The sequence below is a fragment of the Salminus brasiliensis genome, chromosome 6 (genome assembly GCF_030463535.1).
Source record: "Salminus brasiliensis chromosome 6, fSalBra1.hap2, whole genome shotgun sequence".
Lineage (NCBI taxonomy): Eukaryota > Metazoa > Chordata > Actinopteri > Characiformes > Bryconidae > Salminus > Salminus brasiliensis.
This window is the reverse complement of record NC_132883.1, coordinates 42,571,115-42,593,621: the sequence shown is the minus strand read 5'-3', so window position 1 is coordinate 42,593,621 and position 22,507 is coordinate 42,571,115. Positions and strand designations below refer to the sequence as shown.

Here is a 22,507-nt window from a genome sequence, read left to right as displayed (position 1 = left end):
GCTGAGATTTGCTGAGCTCCTTTCATTTCATAGTTTTTCATACCTTGTGAGTTGGTTGACCAGACTGTCTTTTTTTTTTATTTCATGTTTTGAGAAAAAAATGAAAGAAAAAAAAAAAAAAAACTTAAACAAAGCACTGCCCACTGGCTCAACCAATAAGAGTCCAGATTACAGGTCAGTTTTTCAGTTCATTGTTCTTATGAGCCCGGGTTTGATTAGACAGATTAAGGAGTGTTAGATAACACCAGGCTGAATAGAGTGAGTTGGATAATGTTCTTGGGGAATAAAAAAGACAGAAAATGGGCAGGAATTGTGTTTGGTCAAACAGATGTTCCTTTCTTTCGTGTAAATGATGGTTTCATAATGATTGCTTTGGCTTAGAGACACGAATACAGCTCTGTTCAGTATAGCAGACCTTTTTTTGTGCCTCGGTTTTTCTCTCTCTCTCACACACACACACACACACACACACACTCTGAGTCTGATGATTTTGATGATGAGTGACGGAGTTAGTGTACCATTCCCTCAACTCTAACCCCTTTCAATCAGCTCCTGATTAAAGGCCGGCAATGCCCACAGCCCGCTCTGGGCATCCAACCAATCACTTAACACTGGCCTAGACCTCCTCACTTTCTGTACGCTTGCTCACACACACACACACACACACACACATAGATTTTATACCTTGTCTGAATGTAAAAATCATCCACATTTCTCTATAAATATATAAAATCAGGACACCCCATAAAAACCTCTGTCTATTGAACATTTTTAAACATCTGGACATGTGATCTTCATTCGAACAGTACTGGAAGATGAAGGTAATCTAACTAAGTCGACACATACGACTGAAGAAATGGGATTTTCTTCAGAGGAAAAAAGTTCAGACACCCCCACATATATCAGTCAGGTGCAGAACATCAGCTCCAGATGATCATGGTTTGTGAGGTGTGGACCCCTTGCTTGCTGGCTGAGGCAAGGAGGAGAACTCCTGAAATTTGAGCAGGAGTTCTGGGGGGCTTCGAGCTGATTGGACCCGAAGCCAGATCCCCTCATGCCGGGCAGAGGTTGAGTATAATTGGCTCATCGGGAGGAGCGGGGCGGTGGAGGGGTGCGAATTTTCTTCACGAGAAGGAGATGGGAGAGGAGCAGCTATAGAGGGCGTAGTACTGAAGAGGAGGAGTTGGGGTGTAGCCCTTCTGCCCAACTTTTAGTTATGGGATTCTGGAGGAGCCTGTCTTATTATAAACCCTCAGGCATTTACTCTGGTCTGCTCTTGACTGCTGAGGTACGTGGTGAAGATAACTGAGGCCTTCAGAAAGAAGGTTGTAGATGGAAGTGATTTAAGAACCATCCAGCTCATCCAGCGTTTCTTCTGAAATCCAGGGTATTAACATGCAGTTTGTCCCATTTCTGCAGCATCAGCCTCTACTATCCTAAGAAGGCTTCGCACTCATGTTGGAGCATTTGCTGTGACACAGTTCCACTGCTCTACAGCTCAGTGTTTGGGGGCTTTATACCTCTCTAGCTGGAGCTGTGCATTAAGCACGGTGACATTAGGCTACTAAGCTTCCGGGACAAGGTGGTAGTAACTTCAGGCTCCTGCAGATGGCGATGCATGAGAATGATGAGGCTATTAATACCTGCAGGGTGTGTGGCAGGTTTCTTAGATTGGGAAGAGGTGGTGCAGTGCAGTGAGCGTCTCGTTAGATGTGTGGAAAATGGGTCTCAAAGCAGATGCAGTTAATGATTGGCTAAAAGGAGTGATTGCATTTGGGCGTAGTGCGAAGGAAGCATACGGTCATACGGGTCTACCAGCAGTGGCAGAAATGGCCTCTTGCCTGCCACTCTGCTCCATATGCTGATGGTCTGCAGCTCCCTGTGGAGTGTTCTTTCAGACAGTGGTGGTGAAGAACCTGCACTGACTTCTAGAAGCAATTCTTACCTGGGTTTTCATTCATAAGCTGTGTCCCAATACTTTTGTCCAAGCAGTTTCGCATTTCAGCCACAATTCTGAGGAGAACTTCCTGTAGACTGGTGGGTTTTCTGCCATTGCTGGTAGACCCGTATGACCCCTTGCAGATCCAGCTGCTTCCTTCACACTGTGGTCTTTGGCCACGCCCAAATGCAGTCAATCACTCCTTTCAGCCAATCATTATCTGTATCTGCTTAGCGACTCATTTTCTACACATCCAACGAGACCCTCACTGCACTGTATCACCTCCTCTCAATCTATGACTCCCGTCACACACCCTGCAGGTATTTATAGCCCCACCAGTCTCAAGTAGCGCCATCTGCAGGAGCCTTAAGTTACTACCACCTTAAACACAGTGAGCTTATGATGAACAGCTTGACCTTTATGCAAAGAGATGATCCCAAATAGTTTTGCCCTAAAATTGTACAAAAACAAGATACACACACACACACTCGTTAAGGGCCCTTAACATACAGCCCTTAAGGAGCAATGATGCTAACAGACAGTGCTGATTGCTGTAGTACACTGGGTGCTGAGTAAGACCTCCAGAGACACGGTGCAAGCTGCACAAGGACCGCCCGCATAACCCTTACACTAAGCAATCAATAATTGAGAGAGAAAGAGGGAGAGAATTGCAGATGGACTGCATAACGAGAGAGAGAGAGGGGGGGGGAGGCGAGGCGAGGTGAGCACTGGGAGGGAAAAGGTGTGTGTACGCTAAGTGCTGCATTTTTAAGTAAGGATTGTGATCAGTAAAGAACTTGGACCGCACCGCCACTGCAGCAGCAGAGGCTTAGAACACAAGGGCAAGGATGGGCGATACAGCAGAATGGCAGCATCATGATTCTTGACAGTTAATGATACATAATGTATCCCCATATTTTTATTATTTATTAAAATAAAAAATATAACCACATTATATGCAGCAATTTCACCCTGAAATAGCAACTCCAGAATCCCATTGATGCTCCATTGGCTGTAACAGGGAGAACGGCGTCCAGGCTTGGCCACTACAGGCCAGAACGCTGCTACTTCGTTGGCTTTCCGTGACGGTTGTGTAGGTCTCAGCGTGTCCAGAAATGCTACAAATTCTCAAATCATCACAGCAAGGCCTTCCCTGGACAGTAGAGACAGTTACTTCAACAATACAATACAAAAATACCCTGGATTTCAGACCAAACAACGAATGAGCAATGAATGAGGTGTCCCAATACTTTTGTCCATACAGTGTAACTCAATAACCAGTACACAGACACACTGCACGCATGCACACACTCACCCTTATGCTCACTCTCAGAGCCCAGAGAACGGTAAAGCACAGCAGGAATTGATATGGAGGAAGTGAGTCGTGGTCATTAATCAGTGCGTGTAATGATCTGCTTTAACAGTGGTCAGTGACCATAAAGAAGCAGGACATTCAAGATCCGCTCAGGAAAGTTTACTGTGAGGTCATTTATCATACCAACAGCATACAGTTACACTGCCCACGCCTACAGCTGTAAGGCATACAGTGGATACCTTTCATTTACCCTGCTCGCAGTTATTCAACGCAGTACAGGACCCCGTTACAGGCGCCAGCACTGCGACTACTGAAAAGTGGCCGTTTCTGCCGAAAGAACAGCAGTTTAGTGCCATCTACTGGAAGCTGCTTTAACTTCACTTACTGGCCACTTTATTAGAAACACCCACTTTATACTTCCACCCGCTGGCCACTTTATTAGAAACACCCACCTAATACTTCCACCCGCTGGTCACTTTATTAGAAACACCCACTTTATTAGAAACACCCACTTTATACTTCCACTCGCTGGCCACTTTATTAGAAACACCCACCTAATACTTCCACCCGCTGGCCACTTTATTAGAAACCCCTACATTTGTACTAATTGGCCACTTTATTAGAAACCCCTATGTTGTACTTACTGGCCACTTTATTAGAAACCCCTACCTTGCACTAACTGGACACTTTATTAGAAATACTATAAGAAAGTATTTGGCCAATGTTGTTGACTAAATATTTGGGTGGTGGCCCCTTCCCAGCAACACCGCAGTGCCTCATACACTCCTGAAGTGCTGGGAGTTGTCCACCACCCAAAAGAGCAGCTCTGTGGTCAGAAACCGACCACTGATGAAAGGTTAGGGGATGATGAACACAAGCTACACATGAACAGATGAGCTACAGTCTCTACATGTACACCAGCTAGGTGGAGCCACAGGAGGGGTTCCTAATAAAGTGGCCAGTAAATAACAGTAAATGTAGGTTTAACTGCAGAGTGGTTCAGCAGGCTCAGCAACTCCGGTTGGGAGAAGGTTACAGCAGGACGTGCGTTTTCATCAGCCGTGTAGTCACACCACGGTGTTCCTGATGGATCCGATCCCATCAATCTGACACTCCACAACATCTCCTCTCTGCAAAAAAAAAAAACACACGGACCAAAATAAGGACATTGAAGTACAATGAATTGACAAAAGTATAGGGACACCTACAGGAGCTTTTTATATGACATCCCATTCTAAAACCCATTGCTCTGAGCTCTAATAGCAGCAGCAGGTCTGGAGCTCTGCAGTTATGGAGTCAGTTGGAGACTTTCAGCACTCTGCTCTGAGCTCAGCACTTGACCCTGACCCTGTGGTCTGACTGACACTCGGGGCTGAGGCGCTCTCTGTGGTTCCTAGGCCTCTGTAGGTGCTGCTCAGAACCTCAGCACGAGTTTCAGCGGGCCTTCAATCCTCTGAACTTTGCTTCAGAGCAGGTATCAGGATAGACGCTCCATTTCCACCTCCAGCTTTAGCAACTCTAGTGCCGCATGTTTGGAGTGCTACTTCCAAAGTCACACCGCAACACACTCATTTAAACGTGTCGGTACATTTTCAGACTAATCGGATGTGCCCGAATGGACCTCTCGGGTCTCTCAATAATTCGCACTTCAGCGTTGTGTAAATGACATTCCTAATAACTCGTGATTAACGCCGGCAGTCGCTTTATTGAGAGGGGGAAATATTTTGGTGTAAACGAACCGCGCCGCTCGGTGTCGGCTTCCGTCTCCGGCGGGTCGGAGCCGTGTTGCCTGTTGTGTAGGATGAAAGCCAACGTTAAAAGGATCTAATTGGGGGAGATTAGTAACTCGATGAAGGTTTAGATTCAATCATAGCCGAGCCACAGAACAGAAGCTGCTGTTCTCCCTCACTGTGGTGCTGAATACCAATATGCTGTTAGAGAGAGGAATAAATCACTCAAATTATGACTCTCGTAATGCGCTCGCTTTGGTCCGAGCCCTCAGGCCGTCCACTTTATTTGAACGCTATGGATTATTTGTCATTTTCCGCGACGGTCTCTGCGCTCACATCTGCCGCTCGCCGTGGCCCAGAGGGCCGCAGGGTGCTTTTAAGGTCAGCCTGGAGCCGTGGAAATGTGCTTTCTGCATTTTTACACATTTTACGATGCTGATTCGTGCACGCAGCCCACTACAGACCGCCGGAAATTGCCGGCGTAGGTGGGAGAGTGGGAGGAATGCAATAGGTCGTTTGGCTCATTAGTATAGAAACCTTAATATAGAATGTTCTGATGACCTGGACTGACCGAATGACAGACCGACCGACTGACTGAATAACAGAAAACCTTAGTGTGTTAGAGGTAACTGTTAACTCTTGTAAGTCGAATGTGAATGTCATTTATTATGGCTAATTATGCAATAAATTAAATACAATATTTTGACAAAAGTATTTGGACACCTGCTCATTCATCGTTTCTTACAAAAGCATAGCTTAGCAAGCACATTAAAAAAATGCTGTATTAATTGCATTCAGCGACAAGAGCATTAGTGAGTTCATGTTGGATGTTGGATGCTGATCACCACACCACTTCATCCCCAACTTATCCTAAACGTACTGGATGGAGCACCAACCACAGCTCAATGCTGAGGGGATTTATACTCCTCTATACTCCTGGCATTAGGTTCATGTTTATTTATCTGCTCCAGAGAGTCCAATATTCAATTGGCAGTACTTCTCTACAGGGACTAGACAAGCTGTGTGTGTGTGTTTGCATATCAGTGTCAGCAATGAGTGCAACTTGAAGTAGCTTAATGCGTTTATTAGAATGGGGTGTCCACAAACATTTGGACATTTGCTGTATTTATGTATTTATCTTGCCGTAGTTGAATGATGAAGGTTTGGTACTTGGAAGTGATAAAGCATGAACTTTAAAGACTGAACCAAAACAGGACTGGGAAACAGGCCGATTCCAAAACCCCAAAACTGTTACATCACAGTCTCGGCTTGTTATATTCACCCCTTATACCTGTATACGTGTTCAGTTTTCAGATAGACCATTTATTTCCTACCTCAAACTGAATGGGAAGCAGAAAATCCAGAGAAACTCACCTTTAGAAAGACAGGTGGCTTTTTGAACACACCCACTCCAGGGGGAGTGCCTGTCAAAAACACATCACCTGGATAGAGAGTCGCAAACCTGCAATAAACACAAACAGATGTTTGAGAGGGAGAGAGACGGAACGGCCGTCAGATTTCACTCCACACATCATGAATGGAGCAAAATCAGACCCGACAACTAAGGTGAAACAGATGCACCAGGACTTCTCGCTGTGACTCATCCCATCAGCCATAACATTAGCACCACCTGCTTTTTTTTTTTTTTTTTTTTTTTAAATAGGCCAAAGTAGGTGCTGCCACAACAGATCTCACATATCTCATATTTGAGATATGGACTCCACAGGACCTCTGAAGGTGCCCTGTGGTATCTGGCACCAAGACCAAGGGCCTTCATGAATTAGCAGAGAGCAGCGGCTAAAGAGTGAGTTAGTTAATCTGTCAGAAGAAGAGGATCCAAACTCGTCACTCTTCCACAAAATGCTGCTCTATTTTCTGCCATTTTTCTCAGCACTGCCAAAAAACCACCCAGTTGAGCAACGTCTCCATATAGGAAGATCCCTTTACTCTGGATTTCCACCTGGTTAGAAACCAAACTGTGGTGGAAATGCTCTGAGAGAATCACGCTTATTTCTTTGGGCCTAAACCAGCTCTGAACGGCGCATTCAGGGCCGAGGAGGAGTCTGATGCTAATGCTAATGCATACGCTAAACTGATCAGACTGCAGAGTTGTAGCTAAAGGAGCTGGGAGCTGAATGGTCAGGTGGGTCAGTCAGACTGGACTGTAGGATATTAAACACTGTAGAGTTTAAAAAGTTGCTCCAAACAAAGTAGATCAGAATTTAGTCTGATTTTAGAAACTGGGGCTGAAATAGTGATTTTACTGCTGTTTACTGATGAGAATTAGCACAGCTTACCTAATGCATGTATAATTATTTATATATATATATTATATATTATATATTTTTTAAAAGAAACACAAAGATTAGATCAGTATCAGCTGATAACATTAAGAGATCGGATCGGATTGATCGGAACATCCCTACTCAAAACCTTTTTAGCCAAACGGTCACTTTAAATAACAGAAAATAACAACTGGCCGGCTTGTGCCTCCCTCCAGAACGGGTCCTTAAGTACTTACTGGGACACCCAAGCTACCAGCTGCTCTATCTTGAAGATCATCTGACTGGTGTTGCTGTCCTGGATGACGTCGCCATTAACCAGGCAACGGATTCCCAAATTATGGGCATCTGAATCAAAAAATAGCACATTGATGACCATCACACTGTGTTCGTACCAAACATCAGTGTTTAAACCCCCTCTGTGTCCAGGTTTCCTGTTGTTCCCTCAGCCTACCCTTCAGTGCTGCCGTGGTAACGAGGGCGGGTCCCAACGGGCAGAACGTGTCGAACGTTTTCCCCAGAAGCCACTGATTCCCGTTCTTGTTCAGCTGCCAGTCGCGAGCGCTGACATCATTGGCTACGGTGAAGCCAGCAATGTAAGAGAGAGCGTCCTCCTCCTGAGGACGAGAGAGTGGCCTGGATGAGCAGGTGTCCCAATACTTTTGTACATAGTGTATTTACTGGACTTCCTTACTGCTACGAAAAGCAGCAGTTCCACAAACCCTAAAACTGAGCCCTGTGGGTAGTCTTAGCCCTAAAGCACACTGTGCGGAGTCCCACAGGGCTCAGTTTTAGGGTTTGTGGAACTGCTGCTTCTTGTAGCATTAAGTAACCATATATGTTAAGTACAGTTACCATATATTATGATGATGATGATTTCTACATTATGACCAACAACTATATAATAACCCTTGGGTTCAATGAGGTAAGTGGACATGGGAGCCAAACAGTAACCACGTCTGAGTTGGAGGTCATCTAGTTGGAGACATCAACCATGTATTGGCCTGCAGCACCTCCAGGAAGACCTTGATTCCTTCCACTGATGTTTCTCTGAAATCTCAGTGTTTCAGCAGTTAGGACAGCAGCATACTCGCCTTTATGTGCTTTCCTTTTTGTCCGATCACAAAGGCCAGCTCCACCTCCCAGTCCACCTCCTGCAGAACACATGGTTAGCTGCACGGATATTGCAAGAACAGGTAATAACATGCTCCTTAGGGAAGCTGCCTGCCCATTTTTGGGGCGTTTTATTTTTTATTTATGCATTTATTTAATCAATCGGTGGGAATCTGAATTGATTATTTCCCAAAAATGTGCATCAACGCATCATCCAGCCAGTCACATTTTACAAATATGGCTCCAGCGTGGATGTGAACACATCCGTCATACAGACATTTTTATGAATTTTGCAGATTTTGCAGAGGAGGTGGCTCCGCATTCATTCATTTAATCTGCACACCCCAGAGGAAACGTCTCTCTCAATCAAGAGAAACTGGACAGACTGCTCCTTGCCGAGGCCTTGTTTGGAAAAGGCTGGGAAATACTTCATCGCTCAGATGTTTTCAAGGCATTTAAACAGGGAACGTTCCTGACCGCTGTTCACCCTGCTCCCAATGCACCTGAGGGTGGTGTGTGGAGGCCACCACAAGCACCGTGTAGGACAGGGGGGGTTCCCCGGGACCAAATGAGACCAAAAGACTGAGACGCCCATTTCAGACCTGACTGTTAGCCGGGAGGGCGATGTCGTCGTATGGGCCGGTGATGGCGGACGGAAACTTGTTGAAGATGATGGGCTCGAGAGGGATGGGGGCGTTCTGCTCCAGGCAGTGGTCCTTGTAGTTCATCCCCACACAGACCACCTTATCTGGGCGTGTCACTGGAGACAGCAGGCTGATGTCCGAGCGAGGGACCACACACTGACCACTGGACAAGGCTCTACGAGACACAGAGAGAGAGCTAGAGTCATGAAGAGAGTGCTGGGAGGATTTGATTGCATTCAGCCACACTAGAGCGTCAGTGAGGTCAGGTATCACTCCAGAGAACACAGTTCCACCGCTGCACAGCTCAACACTGGGGGCTTTATACCCCTCTAGTTGATGCTTGGCATTGGGCACAGTGACCTTAGGCTCATGTGTAGCTCATCCAGAGCATCTCATTCTGTTGGCAGTGTGTGCAACCAAATGCTTGTGTGAGCATTAGGAAGCTGAACTCACTAACGCTTAGACAGTTGGGCCACCTGGAGTTCCAACTACGCTTTTCTTACCTATCAATAGCTAAAAATCACTGTGGGACACCAGTTCTGTTATACTGATATGAACAAGATATCCTACCACCTTTCACAGAATCGTAATCGTTAACCAGACAAATACTGAATTTATTAATGTGAAACTTATTAGTTATTTATTTTCTAGGTTTTAATGTTTTTAGCTGTTTTTAGAAAACAATCTGAAGCATCCCGCAAATAGCATATGTTACACTTAACTATATTTTAACCCCAGTTTTGTGAAATCACCCAATGATAGGCCCAACACTTGGACAGTTGGGCCACCCCAACTACATAAACTATATATCCTATCACCTCACACAGAACTGTAATTGTTCACCAGACAGAAACTGAATTTGTGATGTGAAACTTGTTTGTTTACTTCTACTTCTACTTTTTTTGTCATGACACAGGGTTATAGTTAACTACATGCCCTCCCCCCATATTTTGCAATCTCCCAATGATCTCAATGAATCTCACAACACTTAGACAGTTGATACCTGGGAGTATTTTTGCTATCTGTCAACAGCTAGAAATCATGGTGGACAGCAGTACTGTTATATTGTTTATACAAATTGTAAATGCTAACAGAACAAAACCTTACTAGTTATTAATTTAATTAATTTATGTTTCTAAACAATCTGAAGCACCCAGCAAATAATAAGTTGCATCTGACTATATTTTCATACTAGTTTTTTTGTCTTCCTCCAAACATAATGGGTCCAACACTTAGACAGTTGGGACACCCGGAAGTTTAACTACATTTTTTGTGACCAATCACAAACCAGTACAGTCATACTGGCATAAACAATGCTTCCTATTGCCTTTCACAGAATTGTAATCGTTAACCAGAGAATTGAAAAATGAATTATTGACGTGAAACTTACTGGTTACAGTAACTACATCCCTAATGCAGCAATAACACCACTGGACAGCTATGCACGCTTGCGGGAGAACACTAATGCCTAGCATTGTGCTGAGTGAATGGAGGAGATGGAGGCAGAGGGCCGCTCTAAATACAGAACAAGGCTTTTATTCTGCTCCCTTGGACCTCCAGTCATGAATGGCTGTGGTATGACCAAGGATCAAACTTGCAATCTCTCAATAATAGGCCTGACACTTAGACAGCTGGGCCATCCAGGGACATAGATGTTGTTACACTGCCATCAATATGTCACTCCTCACTACAGCGGCCAATCAGCCACTTCTAGTGGTAAAGCAGGTTCTGTGAGCTTTTCAGGAAAAGGTGGGTTGATGTTGGTTTGATTTTTTTTTTTTTTTTTTTGGCTTTTGAAATCTGTTCCAGTCCATACCTTTGAGCACACTCCATGCCAGCCTTTCCCAATTCCAAAAACTCCCTCATAGTGGAAGGCATGGAAGGGTCAAATGCTTTCAGGTCAACGACTCCATGGCCTTGCTCTTGCTCCACACCGATCCGGACGCCTCCTTCGCTTCCTTTACGGCTGAACTGGACCAGTCGCATGGCTTCCGAGCTTAGGGTGCGTCTGGCTGAACCTACAGAAAACACATCACTGATTCTCCTCAAACTGATCCACAAACCTCTCATCTGCTCAACACACACAGCACATGGCCAAGAGGGGGAGAGGTGACACTAGGGGATCAGACGAAAGAGGAGCAAGAAAAAGAAAAGGCTTAAAGTGTAAAAACATTGCATAAATACATTGTGCAACATTTGCGGTGAGGATTTGATTGCACTGAGCAGCAACAAGAGAGATTTCAGTATTGGATGGTCACTGCTCAATGCTGGGGGGCTTTATACCCCTCTATTAGCCTATGCCTGGCATTAGGCAGCATGGTGCCAGTAGGTTCATCTCACTTATCTGCTCCAGATAGTCCTAATGTATTGGCAGCTGTGCATACATGGGTGCAACTTAAAAATACCTGAATGCATTCATTCAGAAGGGGTGTCCACAAACATATGGACATGGATGGCACTGCAAAGGCCGGTATCCTGTGCATAATTATTGGCACCCTAAGCAAGATTCAATTCAGATTTGATGACACCTGCCTGCCCTACGTGCCAGCACACCTTTGTAGAGTAAGCAGGTGACCACCTGCAGCGATTTTTGACGCAAACGTGCAATTACGCACTTCATAAAGGTGGTCTCCAGCAAAGCACAGCGACCCCATCCCCGCTTCAACCTCTAAAATCATACAAAATTATTATAAAATTAATTCTGCACAGCTAAAAAGCACCGACTTCACTCACCTTCTTTACTTTACTTCTTAACGCCCAAGTTTCCTGACCAACTCTGCTCGTACCGTCGCTCCGGAAGTCATGGTTGTAGTTCGTCGGATTCTCAGAAATGCTTAAAAATATGAGCAAACGATCGAAAACTGCAATATCCTGGTCTCGGTTAATAGGATATGCGACGCCGTCGTTCAGAAAAGCGATCGTGAATAGTTTAACAACTATGAATTTATTAATATAGCGAAAATAGGCGGCGTGAAAAACTACAAATCCCACAAAGGAAGCGGCGGCAGAGCGGTCACGTGAGTCGGGCTTGCGAATGATGTCAGCTGACCGCTAGATCAGCCCTGGAGAGAAGAGCAGGCGGTCGAGATGGCTTTAAGGTAGAGGCGATTCTAAAATACGAGGTTTTGTGCGAGTTTGGGTGATTAATAATTGTTGTTATTGATTTTGTGATAGTTTTGGATTGTATTTATGCTGTATGTTGAGTTTTGTGGGGATTTACGTGCTGTTTTTTGGAATTGTCCGTTCCACCTTAAATGGTGCAGCAGTTGCATTCTGGCGCCTAGGGCGCCAGAATGCAACTGCTGCACCATTTAAGGTGGAACGGACAATTCCAAAAAATAGCCAAAATTTTGGGTGTTTTTGGACTCTTTAAAAAAAAAATACACCAAGATATTTACATTTAACCCACCTGATATCATTACTTCCACATTTTCGAGCTTAGTTTCATTTCCCTTCTTGCATAATACATTTTTATAGCTGAAACCAGCAACTTTGCTTCTCTATATTGCTCCTTTTTGCCTTATGTATTCAACTACCACAAAACTACCACCATTTCTCTCCCATATACAAATTTATTTCTAAAGTAGAGCTTGTTTCCCAGTCATCAAGCCTAGTCCTGGTCCATTTTCCTAAGCATAATTCACGTATGGAGGAAAAAAAAAAAAAGTTTATCTGCATAAGGTTGTCCTTCAGTTTATTATAAGCCTCACTAATCTGTTACTCTTTGCCCTTCTAGTGTCCAGCCCGTCCAGTGGACCGCAGACTACAAGGACTCCAAGTGAGTGATTCAGAGAGCAGAGGTCTGTTATCGTAGCCACAGGAGTGTTTCACAATCTCCTACACTTTAGACTTTAGACACCCTTGACTATCAGATATGATCACATTAGAGGAAGAAGACACCTTCGGGTGTTGCTGTTCTCCGCTGCCGTTCATTGGGCCACACGGTACTGTATACGCTGTGTCCACATATTTGTGGACAGTTGCTTTAAGGTGCATCCATTGCTCACACTATTGGCACCATGTTGCCCGATGCCAGGTGAGGGGTAGAGGGGTGTAAAGCCCCCCCCCCCCCCCCCCCCCCCAGCATTGCGTTGTGGAGATCTGTGCTCTCTTAAATGATGGATGGTGCTCCATCCAATGCTTTTCGGACGAGTTGGGGAATTTGGGATAATGAGATGGGCTGGGGTGGTGATCATCATTATCATCATCATCATTATCCAACATCCTACTGACCTCACTGACGCTCTTGTTGCTGAATGCAATCAGATCCTCACAGCAGTGCTCCTCCAGCATCTAGTAGAAAGCCTTCTTCAGCCCCAATAGACAAACTCTTTTTATAATACGGTTGATTGGAGAGAAACAGAATAAGCAGGTGTCCCAATACTTTTGTCCCTGTAGTGTTACTGCTTAAATTTGGCCTTAATGTTGAGGGAGGAGAACGCCTGTCTGTCCTGGGGATCAAACGGGTGACCAGCTGGTCCCAGGCTTACTTCTGGAACTATTAGGGCTGTGGATACAGAACGTATCACAATTACGATACTGTAGGCACAATGATGTATACACATCATATATATATATATAATCTCTGTATGAAATCTGAGTAAAAGCAGATTCTACTTTTTATCCAATCAGAACAGTGAAATTGTGAAGTACAACACTGCCATCTAGTGGTTAGGGTTTAAACACAACACAAAATAAACCACTGTCTACCACTAGTCTTTACATCCAAACTATTCATTAAAAATCAATAATATAATATGCATAATATCTTGATACCTTGATATATCAAGATTTTCGAACACCCCTGCTAATCTTTAGGCCATGGGTTTTTCCGGTGTTTTAGGAGCAATTGGAAGCTCTCTAAAGGCTGTGCTGCGAGCCTGTGCAGGGTATGTGTAATGAATGTGCTGGTGTCTGTGTTGTTCACAGCTATGATGGCATCCTTCTGGTGGCCCAGAACTCTGACGACCTTCCTACAGAGCTGGAGGATCTGAAAGCTCCTCTGCAAGACTATGGGGCAGTGAGTTGAAAAGCCACACACACTGGAAGCTTTACTCATACGTCAGTCTGGACTGGGTTCCTGAGTTATAAGGAATTTGCAAATGAGAACCAGAATGCTAACAGGAAAGACCCACAGAGAAATGAGAGTCCCGAGCCACGCCGCGTTGCCATCAGCAGCCGGAGTGCAAGAGAGCACAATCGGCCGTGCTCTCTCTCCTGGTGGGGAGATGGCGCTGTCTCCAATCATAACTCTTAAAGTGTTGTTGGCCGACACAGGCGTCTGTTAGCTGGTGTCTTGGAGCTGGGGGCCTGGTGCTCTCCTCCAAGTGTGTCGGCTGCTAAGCGATGTGAAGAGAGGTGACTGACTTGGCGTGTATCGGAGGAGGCGTGTGTTAAGTCCCTACCCTCCTGGTGTTGAGAGCATGGCTAGTGCTAGGGGGAGCTAGGAAAGGGTGGGTTAATTGGCAGTACCAAATTAGGAGGAAAAAAAAGGAAAGTTTTGAGCAACAAATTTTATATTTAAGATTTTTATATAAAATATAATATAAAATAAAAGGATTTTTATTTATTTATTTTTAAAAGGACAGTGTATGAAGAGTTGTAAAATGCAGCGTTAAAAGGCTACATAAGAAGTCTGTGACTTAGGACAATATTCAGAAATTAATTTAGACTTTAAGAGAATATTTAAACTAAATGTTTTACTTTTTTATTAAAATAGTATTTCAGAACGTTATTATGAGCTTTTTAGTGTTTAGCTGAAGTCTCTTCTTAGAAAAGCTTTTGCAAATCCAGCTCCGGATGTTTATGACGTGAATCAGTGCATCATAAAATCTGAAATATCTGCGTGTTTCGAGCTATTATTGATAATTACCTAAAAACACATAACTCTGACTGGACAAGCTATTTGCACATTACTGGAATCCGACGATAAGAACAGTGCATCAGTCTGGGTTTTACATCTACATTTTTATTACAGTCTCAGAAAACTGAGATTGGAATCAGTTAATAATTCTAAAATCGACTCAGTTGGACCACTAAACCTCAGACTGATGGATTGTGGCTCATTTTCACCTCCTGTTGAAGCTCCTTCCTTAGTGAATTCAGTCATTTACCACAGCGCCTTTCTCTCCTGCAGGTGGACAGTGGACTGGGAGAAGAAGTGGTGGTGCTGAAGGTTCCTCAGTTACCCGGTAACAGGCTGGTATTTGCCCCGACCGGGCCGGTCAATCGAGACTACGACGATGTCAGGCGGTTTAGCGATGCTGCGGCAAATGGAGTTAAGAGGTTGGTTGGTTAGACAGTACTTCGCTTGGGGGGGGTGTACTATGTTAAGTAAGTGTAATTGCAGTATCAGGCTTTGTGGTGTAGAAATTAAAGTAATAGAAAGCTGCCGTCTGTTAAACTGTGTGACCTGCATCTTGACCAGTGTGGGGGTACTTATATTACGCTGAATCGACTCATGAATCAGGTGAATCACTTTGATTCTAGTTTTAATGGACTGCAGTAAAACAAAAACAAGCAAGCAAGCAGCCCTGTCACTCAGGGTCACACTTCAGATGTCATATGATTATTTAGAAGGAAGTGTGTGTGTGTGTGTGTGTGTGTGTGTGTGTGTGTGTGTGTGTGTTTGTTTCACTTCCTCGGTTGGTGGTGGTAATGTTATGGCTGATAAGTGTGTATTCCCGCAGCTTTGTGCAGTGCAGGAAATGAGGAGGAGGAGTAGTAGTAGTAGCAGTTTGACAGCCCTGCTTAAGTCATTTAATACTGCAGACCTAAAGCTTTTGTAGCGTAGCTGGGAAGTGAAGGGTGGCCAGCAGTCGGCTCAGTTATCAGTCTGAAACTCCTGGGGTTTTTGTTTCCTCAGGGCTCTGAAAGCAGGTATACAGCGCCCTCTTCTGGTGTGTCCTCCACACCGCAGTTATGAGAGGAGCACACTGGTGGCTGTACTGGGAGCTTTACAGGTTCTCTACATGGTAAGGCCCTTTTGATATATATATATATATATATACACAACAAAAAATAGCTCTGGGCAGTATGACAAGTTTATCGTATAGTGCTAAATGTTATTATTGTGGTCCACAATATACTTTTATGTGTTGTGGATATCGTCAGTGTAATAAGTCTTATTTAATTAAATGGAGTGAAGCATATTTTGAGTAAAAATCTTGGTACTCTGTATGGAAAAGTCTTTGGATATCAGTTTTTAAAATGTTTACACATAAATACATTTTGTATATGATGAAATATTGTGATAAATATTGTGTATTGTTAAAAATGCCTTCATATATTGTGATATTCAATATTTATATCACACAACTGGCGACCACTGGGGCCCAAGCACTGTGTGCCATTATGCACTAGACTGGCCTTATTTAGAAAAGCTGTAGGGTCTCAAAAAAGCTACTGAACGATGTCCAACGATCTGTCTGTCTGTGCTTTTTCTCTGGCTGTTTGTTGTAGCCTTTGGAGCTGAGGGAGGTGAAGTCATCTCCCCATAAGGCAGCAGTGCTGGGTGTGTGGGTGAAGGAGCAGGCCCAGGGCCAGCTAATCATTGAACTGGCCTCTGCACTGGAGAGTGGCAGGTGAGTGTGTGTTCATTCATGAGGGAGCAAATTTAGTGCAAAAGCACTTGATGACTAGGGGACAAACTTGTATATTATAGTTTATTTATGTAATTCATTCACAATATAATGTAAATCATCCTTTTCTGACCCAGCAGTGGTTCCCACAGTCCATCTATTTGTGTGTAAGCAACCCGTCTGTGTATGTGTTTCTGCATAGGTTTGTGTATCGGGACATTGGCGGCTCCGACCCAGAGCGTATGGCAGCACCGCGTGTGGCCGAATATGTTAAGGAGGTCTTCAAGAACACACCTGTGCAGGTGAACTGTGTTACTCCACAGTTCCAACATGCAGCTAACTCAAACACCTCTGTAATGAAGGCTGATTGTCAGGGGTGTACCGACACCCTCAGCCCAGCTTGAAGGAAGAAGAATGATGACTGTGTCAATGTGTTTGTTGCGTGATCTGCTAATGAGACTAGAGCTGGGAGGTGGGAGGAGTGTGGGGCGTGGCATGGCATGACTGTGCTGGAGTAAAATGTCTGTTGTCGCAGTCTCACAAAAAGCTTGTATCTCCAAAATAGTAACTTTAAGGGAGAAGGAAGAAAAAAAACCTCTTCACTTTCAATGGAAGTCAATGGATTCCAAGCCATTTTGGAGGATTTCTATTGGTCCATTTACCATGAAATTATCATACCAAATAAACAAGCACTGTTAAGGAGTCAGATTATGCTGAAAAGTGAAAAACTGCAAATATAAATATATCGCAAAGTTTTAGTGCATTGTTGCACCCCTACTGTTTATTCTAGCATTCAGTAAAATCTCAGTCTCTCTCTCTCTCGCAGGTGAAGGTAGTGAGTGACCTGAACACTCTGGAGAAAGAGTACCCCTGCCTGGCTGCAGTCAATCGATGTGCCAATAGTAAGATTTCAGATCTTTCTAAAACGCTGCATCAGAAGAAGCAGTTTATTGATTTTCAGTACTTTACTGTCCTGTAGTCACTTATTACATATTAACCTGAAGTGTGTGTCTGTGTGTTTGTTTGTTTGTGTGTGATTGTATGTGACCCGCAGCTGTGCCACGTCATCAGGCCCGAGTGATTCACCTTGAGTACTGTGGGGAAGGACCCATTCAGCAGACTCTCATGGTGGTGGGGAAGGTATGTAAAACAGACTCACATGGTTGTAAATATGCTGCAGGTCCAGTCTCGACCAAAAGCCAGACAACCCTGTTAAAACAAAAACAAGAAAGAAATAAAATGAACCAAGTTATGGAAGTAAAATCTGAGTGGTAATATGCTACCTCTGTGGCCCCGGGGGTTGCAAGTTCAAATCCAGGGTCATGCCGCTTTGCCTTCAGCAGCCGGAGTCCAAGAGAGCACACCCGGTGCTTTCCTCAGAGCGTGTCGGCTGCCTAGAAGTGCTGCATCAGCGGCAGTATAAAAAGAGGCGGTGGGGTTGACTTCACATGTATCGGAGGAGAGATGTGGCCTTAAGGCCTTACCCTCCCAGTGTCGGGAGCATTGCTAGTGCTAAGGCGAGATATGAACCAAATTTGTCCAAATTGGACAAAAAAGGGCAAATTGAATTAAAAAAATTATGAATTTCTTTAGGAACTTTGTGATGGTGCTTACTCTCCTGCAGGGCATTACCTATGACACCGGTGGAGCGGACATTAAGGCCGGCGGCATCATGGCTGGAATGCACCGTGATAAGTGCGGGTCAGCCGCTGTGGCAGGATTCTTCCAGGTAATGGAACACATGCAGTGCTAACAGAACACCATGCCAGCAGGAGCCACCATAAATACCTTATAGTACTTGTATATCAGAACCCCTGTAGTTCTTATTAAATATAGTGCCAGTACTTATAAATCCTTATACTTAATTAATAAGTAATTCATTTTATCCCCTAACTACTAGGAAGCTGATGTGAGTTGTGCCGTTATGAGCGAGAGGAACTGACAAAGTGGATTCCACTAAATAGACCCCTTTCATACCTTTTTTTAAAATATAATATATACGGGCTGTGGACTGAGAGATTGCCACACATTAAAGAATAAGAAACAAACATAAGCTGAAATTTCCACCACAGTTATTATTGTTAAAGCTTCACACACTGCAGATTCATACTGGTCCAAATGTTTGTGGACACCCCTTCTAATGAATGAATTCATCCACTGTAAGTTGCACATATTTCTGACACAGTTGTGCAAATGCTCGTCTAGACATGCACATCTGGTCTAGTCTCTGTAGAGAAGTGCTGTCAATAGTGCTGATTAGGACTCTCTGGAGCAGATAACCATGAACCCACTAGCACCATGCTGCCTAATGCCAGGCGTGGGCTAGATTGGGGGATATATAAGGCCCCTCAACATTGAGCTGTGGAGCAGTGGAACAGCAGTGTTCTCTGGAATGATGGTTGACGCTCCATCCAATACCTTTGAATGGGATGAGTTGGGGAGTTGGAGATGAGGTGGGGTGATGATTATCCAACATCCTGACCTCACTGACGCTCTTGTCTCTGAATGCAATCAAATCCTCACAGCAATACTCCTCCAAAATCTAGTAGAAAGCCTTCTTCCCTGGACAGTAGAGACAGTTACCCCAACAACAGCAGGAGAAACTCTATATAATACCCTTGATTTCAGAGGAAATAATGATGGAATGAGGTGTCCCAATACTTTTGTCCATATAGTGTGCACGTGGATATGTTGTTGTTGTTGTTATTATTATTATTATTATTAAAATCATAATTATCTTTTCTCTTTCTCAGATTTTGGCCAAACTGAAGCCCAAACATCTGAAGGTTGTGGGTGCCATGGCGATGGTGCGCAATAGCGTCGGATCAGGTTAGCTTGGTATTGTGTTTATGGTCAGTTCTGTTCTAAAATCTGATTGGTCGAGCCACATTTTAAGCTGTTGTAAAATACTACATATACTCACGCATGAGTGCAAGCTTTGACTGGTTTGTTTATTGAATATCATAGACTTATTATTATTAATAATAATAATAATAATAATCAGAGAATCAGTTTATTTGACCCTGGTGTGTTTGACCTTTTTCAGACTGCTATGTAGCCGATGAGCTGATTGTGTCTCGCGCGGGCCGCAGAGTGCGTGTTGGCAACACCGATGCTGAAGGTCGGATGGTCATGGTAGACCTGCTCTGTGAGATGAAGGAGAAGGTACACACATACACACACACACACACACACACACACACACAAATACAGTGTAGCTGTTGATTTGGGGTGGAGGGATCTGTGGTTGGGAATGTTGAGCGCTGTGGCTTAAGCACACTGGGTTTTCCTCAGGCGGTGAATGAAGTCTCTCCACATCTGTTCACCATTGCCACCCTGACCGGTCATGCCATCCGAGCCATGGGGCCGAACTACTCTGTGAGTATACACACACACACACACACACACACATATACACATGTACACATGTTAATCGGCCTGTTTCTGCTGCATCTTCTTGAATGGACTTCGTAAAGATGTTCTGAAGAAATGGAAGAAAAATGGGGTCGTTTTAGGTTTTGTTTTTGTGTTTAATGAATTTGTGTCTCACTAGATTATCCTGGATAACGGAGCTGCTCGCCGCGCTGACAACGCCTTACAGTGGCAGAGAGGTGTGTAAGAAAGCCAAAGACGTTTTACCTTATACCTTTTTGCCTGACTGTAATGTGATGTGTGTAAGTAAGTGTGTGTGTGTGTGTATTATTATTATTATTATTAATAATAATAAGTCTATGATATTCAATAAACAAACCAGTCAAAGCTTGCACTCATGCGTGAGTATATGTAGTATTTTACAACAGCTTAAAATGTGGCTCGACCAATCAGATTTTAGTCGCTCTGGATAAGAGCGTCTGCTAAATGCCGTAAATGTAAATGTAAATGTAAATGTGTGTGTGTGTTCTAGCCGGGGAGGTTCTTGGCGATGTGTTTGAAGTGTCCACTATCCGTCGGGAGGATTATGATTTCCACAGAGGGAAGTCTGAGTATGAGGAGGTTCTGCAGTCCAACAATCTGCCCTCATCTGCCACGCCCCGCGGACACCAGACCCCTGCTGCTTTCCTCATCATGGCCTCCGGACTGGACAGGGTAACTCACGCACACATACACACACACACACACTCGAGCAAGAACTGCCCAATATAGTTGACTTTAGTGTCCTTAGATCTTAAAACCCCTACAGAAACATGAGTACTAGGATTGGTCAGGATGCTCACAGCACATTGGGGTTTGTCAGAAGGCTAATTTGCTTCTAATCCCAACTGCTCCCCAGGCTCTTAGGTGGCTGCCCACTTTTTCACTAGTGCTGCAATAATCTATTGTTTTCAATAGTCTATTGATAATAATTGATTATTTGGATTAAGAGTCGCTCAATTACCAAAAAACTCTTATTGATCTATCAGCACTGACATTCAGATGGAGGGTGTTTAATGCATTTACTAACTAACAGTGAAGCCTGTAGGGTTGGGTATTAAGTACAGATGGCACAATACAACTTTTCTGTTCCTGATATCAATATTAAATATTGAAATCTCCAATTTTGAGAGGATCTGGACCCGATCTGATCCTTCTTCTGTTACTTTTCCTTCCCCACGAGAAGAAACGGCCCAAAAGTTGCGCTGACAAAAGTGACCGCTGACTAATCTCTCTCTCTCTCTCTCTCTCTCTCTCTCTCTCTCTCTCTCTCTCTCTCTCTCTCTCTCTCTCTCTCTCTCTCTCTCTCTCTCTCTCTCTCTCTCTCTCGTTTCTCTCAGCATGGAGTCGACTCCGAGCGACCCCTGCCTTACTCCCACATTGACATCGCTGGATCCAGCGGGCCCTTCCCAGGAGTCCCCACCGGGGCCCCCATCCTTGCAATGGCAACCAAATACATCCTCCAGCACTGAGATGCTGCCACCCATCCGTTCTTCTGTCCGTTTATCCACACATCCCTCCATTTTGCCCTGGTGCGCGTGTCCAGGTTTTCCGTCTGCCCTCCTGCCGGAGAATGACCGCTGTGTGTCTCTCTCTCTCTCTCTCTCTCTCTCTCTCTCTCTGTCTCAGAAGCTTCTCAGGTCCTCCAGTTAGTTGTTTCTGTGAGACAGTGTAAAGATCTTTCACACGTCCTACACATGCATATGTCCATCCATGTCCCCCCCCCCCATGCTTTCACTCCGTCCATCAAGAGTCACAGCCCTCCAAACTCTCCTCACTGCCGTCCTGAATCTGGGGACAACTCCAGCCTGATCGCTCCCTTTATAGCCTTCCTGAATTCTTCAATATCGCCTCAATCAGCCTTACGTTTCCTGAGCCTATAGGAAGGGTGTGTGTGTGAGACGGGTCAGGGCTGGATTAGGCTGGTTTTGTTTACCTGGGGGTTTTTTTTGTACTGATTTCTCTGAATAAAGGCCATGAAAATGTTTCAGTCTAAGATTTTGGAATAAAGCACATTTGGCAAATAAACAAGCCTTAATCTTCCCTCCCTGACTTTCTGAAAGTGTTTTCTTTAGTTTCTAATCAAGGCTAAATGAACGCATGCTGAAAAGACAGCTGTAAGAACCAGTTAGCATTACACAGAGCCCCTAAGAATGGTCCGTCCCTGCTAGCGTAATAAAATTGTGGACTGTGTTTAAGTGTAGTTTTTAGTTTAAGGGCAGTCCTTTCATTTTTAACCTAACAGGATATAACAAAAAACACTCAGTTGCTGGACTAACAGTGAGGATTATATTATTAATTATCTGTATTTTTGCCATCGTTAAATGTGATGTATGGGCTCGTTCACACGTATGTAAGTTTTTCTTTTTAAATTAGGGATTTTTCTCAGTACCTCATGTAGTGAGCCTGGCTACCACACCATATAGGAGACCAGCATTCCTTTTCCGGTCTGGGCTGCACTGCACTAATTAGACTCCTAACACGACACTGGTT

General features: G+C 44.3%; 2 protein-coding genes across 4 annotated transcripts; one reads left to right on the top strand and one right to left on the bottom strand.

Annotated features, from left to right (window-relative positions):
* Nucleotides 1–3,398: 3,398 nt before the first annotated feature.
* On the bottom strand, nucleotides 3,399–11,813 carry fahd2a (fumarylacetoacetate hydrolase domain containing 2A). 3 transcript variants are annotated; one of them, XR_011979789.1, is made up of 8 exons: nucleotides 10,840–11,093; nucleotides 8,982–9,198; nucleotides 8,361–8,420; nucleotides 7,721–7,883; nucleotides 7,506–7,614; nucleotides 6,359–6,446; nucleotides 3,767–4,384; nucleotides 3,399–3,706 (listed from the first exon to the last, which is right to left on the bottom strand). XR_011979789.1 is itself a non-coding variant. In XM_072681125.1 (8 exons), exons 2-8 carry the CDS (start codon nucleotides 11,007–11,009, stop codon nucleotides 4,322–4,324), a joined length of 870 nt encoding a protein of 289 aa, XP_072537226.1. In that variant the 5' UTR covers nucleotides 11,010–11,041; nucleotides 11,757–11,813; the 3' UTR covers nucleotides 3,399–4,321. The 3 variants fall into 3 exon arrangements, 2 of the variants coding, with proteins under 2 accessions (XP_072537226.1, XP_072537225.1); XM_072681125.1 differs by adding an exon at nucleotides 11,757–11,813 and having other exon boundaries at nucleotides 3,399–4,384; nucleotides 10,840–11,041; XM_072681124.1 differs by having other exon boundaries at nucleotides 3,399–4,384.
* A 242-nt stretch (nucleotides 11,814–12,055) lies between these two features.
* Nucleotides 12,056–22,057, top strand: LOC140557737 (putative aminopeptidase W07G4.4). Its single transcript, XM_072682476.1, has 16 exons — nucleotides 12,056–12,121; nucleotides 12,760–12,801; nucleotides 13,953–14,043; nucleotides 15,160–15,308; nucleotides 15,889–15,997; nucleotides 16,485–16,606; nucleotides 16,806–16,905; nucleotides 17,430–17,505; nucleotides 17,658–17,743; nucleotides 18,228–18,332; nucleotides 19,357–19,432; nucleotides 19,650–19,768; nucleotides 19,898–19,981; nucleotides 20,157–20,214; nucleotides 20,508–20,689; nucleotides 21,355–22,057. The coding sequence occupies exons 1-16, from the start codon at nucleotides 12,111–12,113 to the stop codon at nucleotides 21,484–21,486; spliced, it is 1,542 nt and encodes a 513-aa protein (XP_072538577.1). The 5' UTR covers nucleotides 12,056–12,110; the 3' UTR covers nucleotides 21,487–22,057.
* The last annotated feature ends 450 nt before the right edge of the window (nucleotides 22,058–22,507 follow it).